Genomic DNA, 1,355 nt, shown 5'->3' with positions numbered 1-1,355 from the left:
ACCCGCCCCCCCGGGAGGCTCCTGCTTGGTGCCCTGGGGCAGAGCTGGGCGGAGGGAGCTCTAGTCCAACCCTTTGCCTCACTCCGTTTTCTCCCTCCCCACCCCCAGAAAGGATTCGGCTTCAAGGGCAGCAAGTTCCACCGTGTGATCAAAGACTTCATGATCCAGGGAGGAGACTTCACCCGTGGAGATGGCACTGGAGGTAGTTCGGCCCACGCCAGCCTGAGGGTCCAGGTGCTGTCTTGAAGCGAGACAGCAGCCACGCTCCCAACCCACGGCCTGGCTACCCTTGGGGACCAGTGTGGAGCTGGAGCATGGTGCCACAGTGAGAACGAGTAGGCATGAGTGGGCACACAGCTCATGGAGACCTGGCCTCGAAGCAGAGCTTGGTGCTGGGGAGCGATGGGCGCAGTGAGGCTTGGCTGGCTGGCACCTGAATGTTACCCGTGTAGCTGTGCCCTCTGCCCCGGGAGGACCTGGAGCTCCTCACTAAGAAAACTGTCCTCTGCAGCAGCTGGTGCCTCTGCCAGGCGTCCTGGCTGCCAGGACACATTTAGTCCGGTAGCAGCAGAGTTCAAACCTTCCACCAGCACTTAGCAAACATTAGCAAAGTTGATGGTATCAGCATTTGAGCTTCTAAGCTCTTGCCAGGTCTGCTCTCACACAGCCTCCTGGTCCGGTCTCCTGGGGGCATGATCCCTCCTGCCCAGCTTGTGGGGTGCTTTTAGCTCCCTCCAGTAGCAGGTAGCTCATGGTTCCCTGCAGCCCTGAGGTGCTGGTAGTTAGTCCCCCTTCCAGATGTGCTCATTCACCCCACCCAGCCTGTGGAGAGAGCCGCCATCATCGCCTCTACCCTGACGTATTTCCATGAGAGCAATGCAGCCTTTTTTTTTCCCCACCTTAGGAAAAAGTATCTATGGAGACCGCTTCCCTGACGAGAACTTCAAGCTGAAGCACTACGGCCCTGGCTGGGTGAGCATGGCCAATGCTGGCAAGGACACCAACGGTTCCCAGTTCTTCATCACCACGGTGAAGACACCGTGGCTGGACGGCAAGCACGTGGTGTTCGGCAAAGTGCTGGAGGGCATGGTAAGGGGGCGATGGGTGGTAAGGGGGGTGATCGGTTCCCAGGGGGAAAGCGGGACCGGGCGGATGCAGCCTAGGCAAGCTGGCTGGGGGCAGAGCGCTGTGGAGAGCGGGCTGGGAGGTGTCTTCTGGGTTGGGGATTGCACTGAGCTGGCTCTGCCCCTGCCCAGTGTTGCCCCGCTCTCACACCTCTGCTTTCCCCAGGACGTGGTGAGGAAGGTGGAGAACACTAAGACAGACAGCCGGGACAAGCCCCTGAAGGACGTCGC

General features: G+C 60.1%; 1 protein-coding gene across 1 annotated transcript in view; it reads left to right on the top strand.

The window, feature by feature from the left end:
* PPIB (peptidylprolyl isomerase B (cyclophilin B)) overlaps positions 1 to 1,352 on the top strand; it is a gene marked incomplete at its 3' end in the record, with an annotated part of 1,623 nt that extends 271 nt beyond the window's left edge. The window contains exons 2-4 of the mRNA XM_009574432.1: positions 109 to 202; positions 905 to 1,089; positions 1,291 to 1,352. Coding sequence (XP_009572727.1) covers positions 109 to 202; positions 905 to 1,089; positions 1,291 to 1,352 — 341 coding nt within the window. The remainder of the gene's footprint in view (positions 1 to 108; positions 203 to 904; positions 1,090 to 1,290) is intronic.
* Between the last annotated feature and the right edge of the window lie 3 nt (positions 1,353 to 1,355).

This window comes from Fulmarus glacialis, unplaced genomic scaffold (assembly GCF_000690835.1).
Source record: "Fulmarus glacialis isolate BGI_N327 unplaced genomic scaffold, ASM69083v1 scaffold31323, whole genome shotgun sequence".
In the NCBI taxonomy this organism is placed as follows: Eukaryota; Metazoa; Chordata; class Aves; order Procellariiformes; family Procellariidae; genus Fulmarus; species Fulmarus glacialis.
Note: the sequence above shows the minus strand (reverse complement) of the source record. Positions and strands in the feature narration are given on the sequence as shown.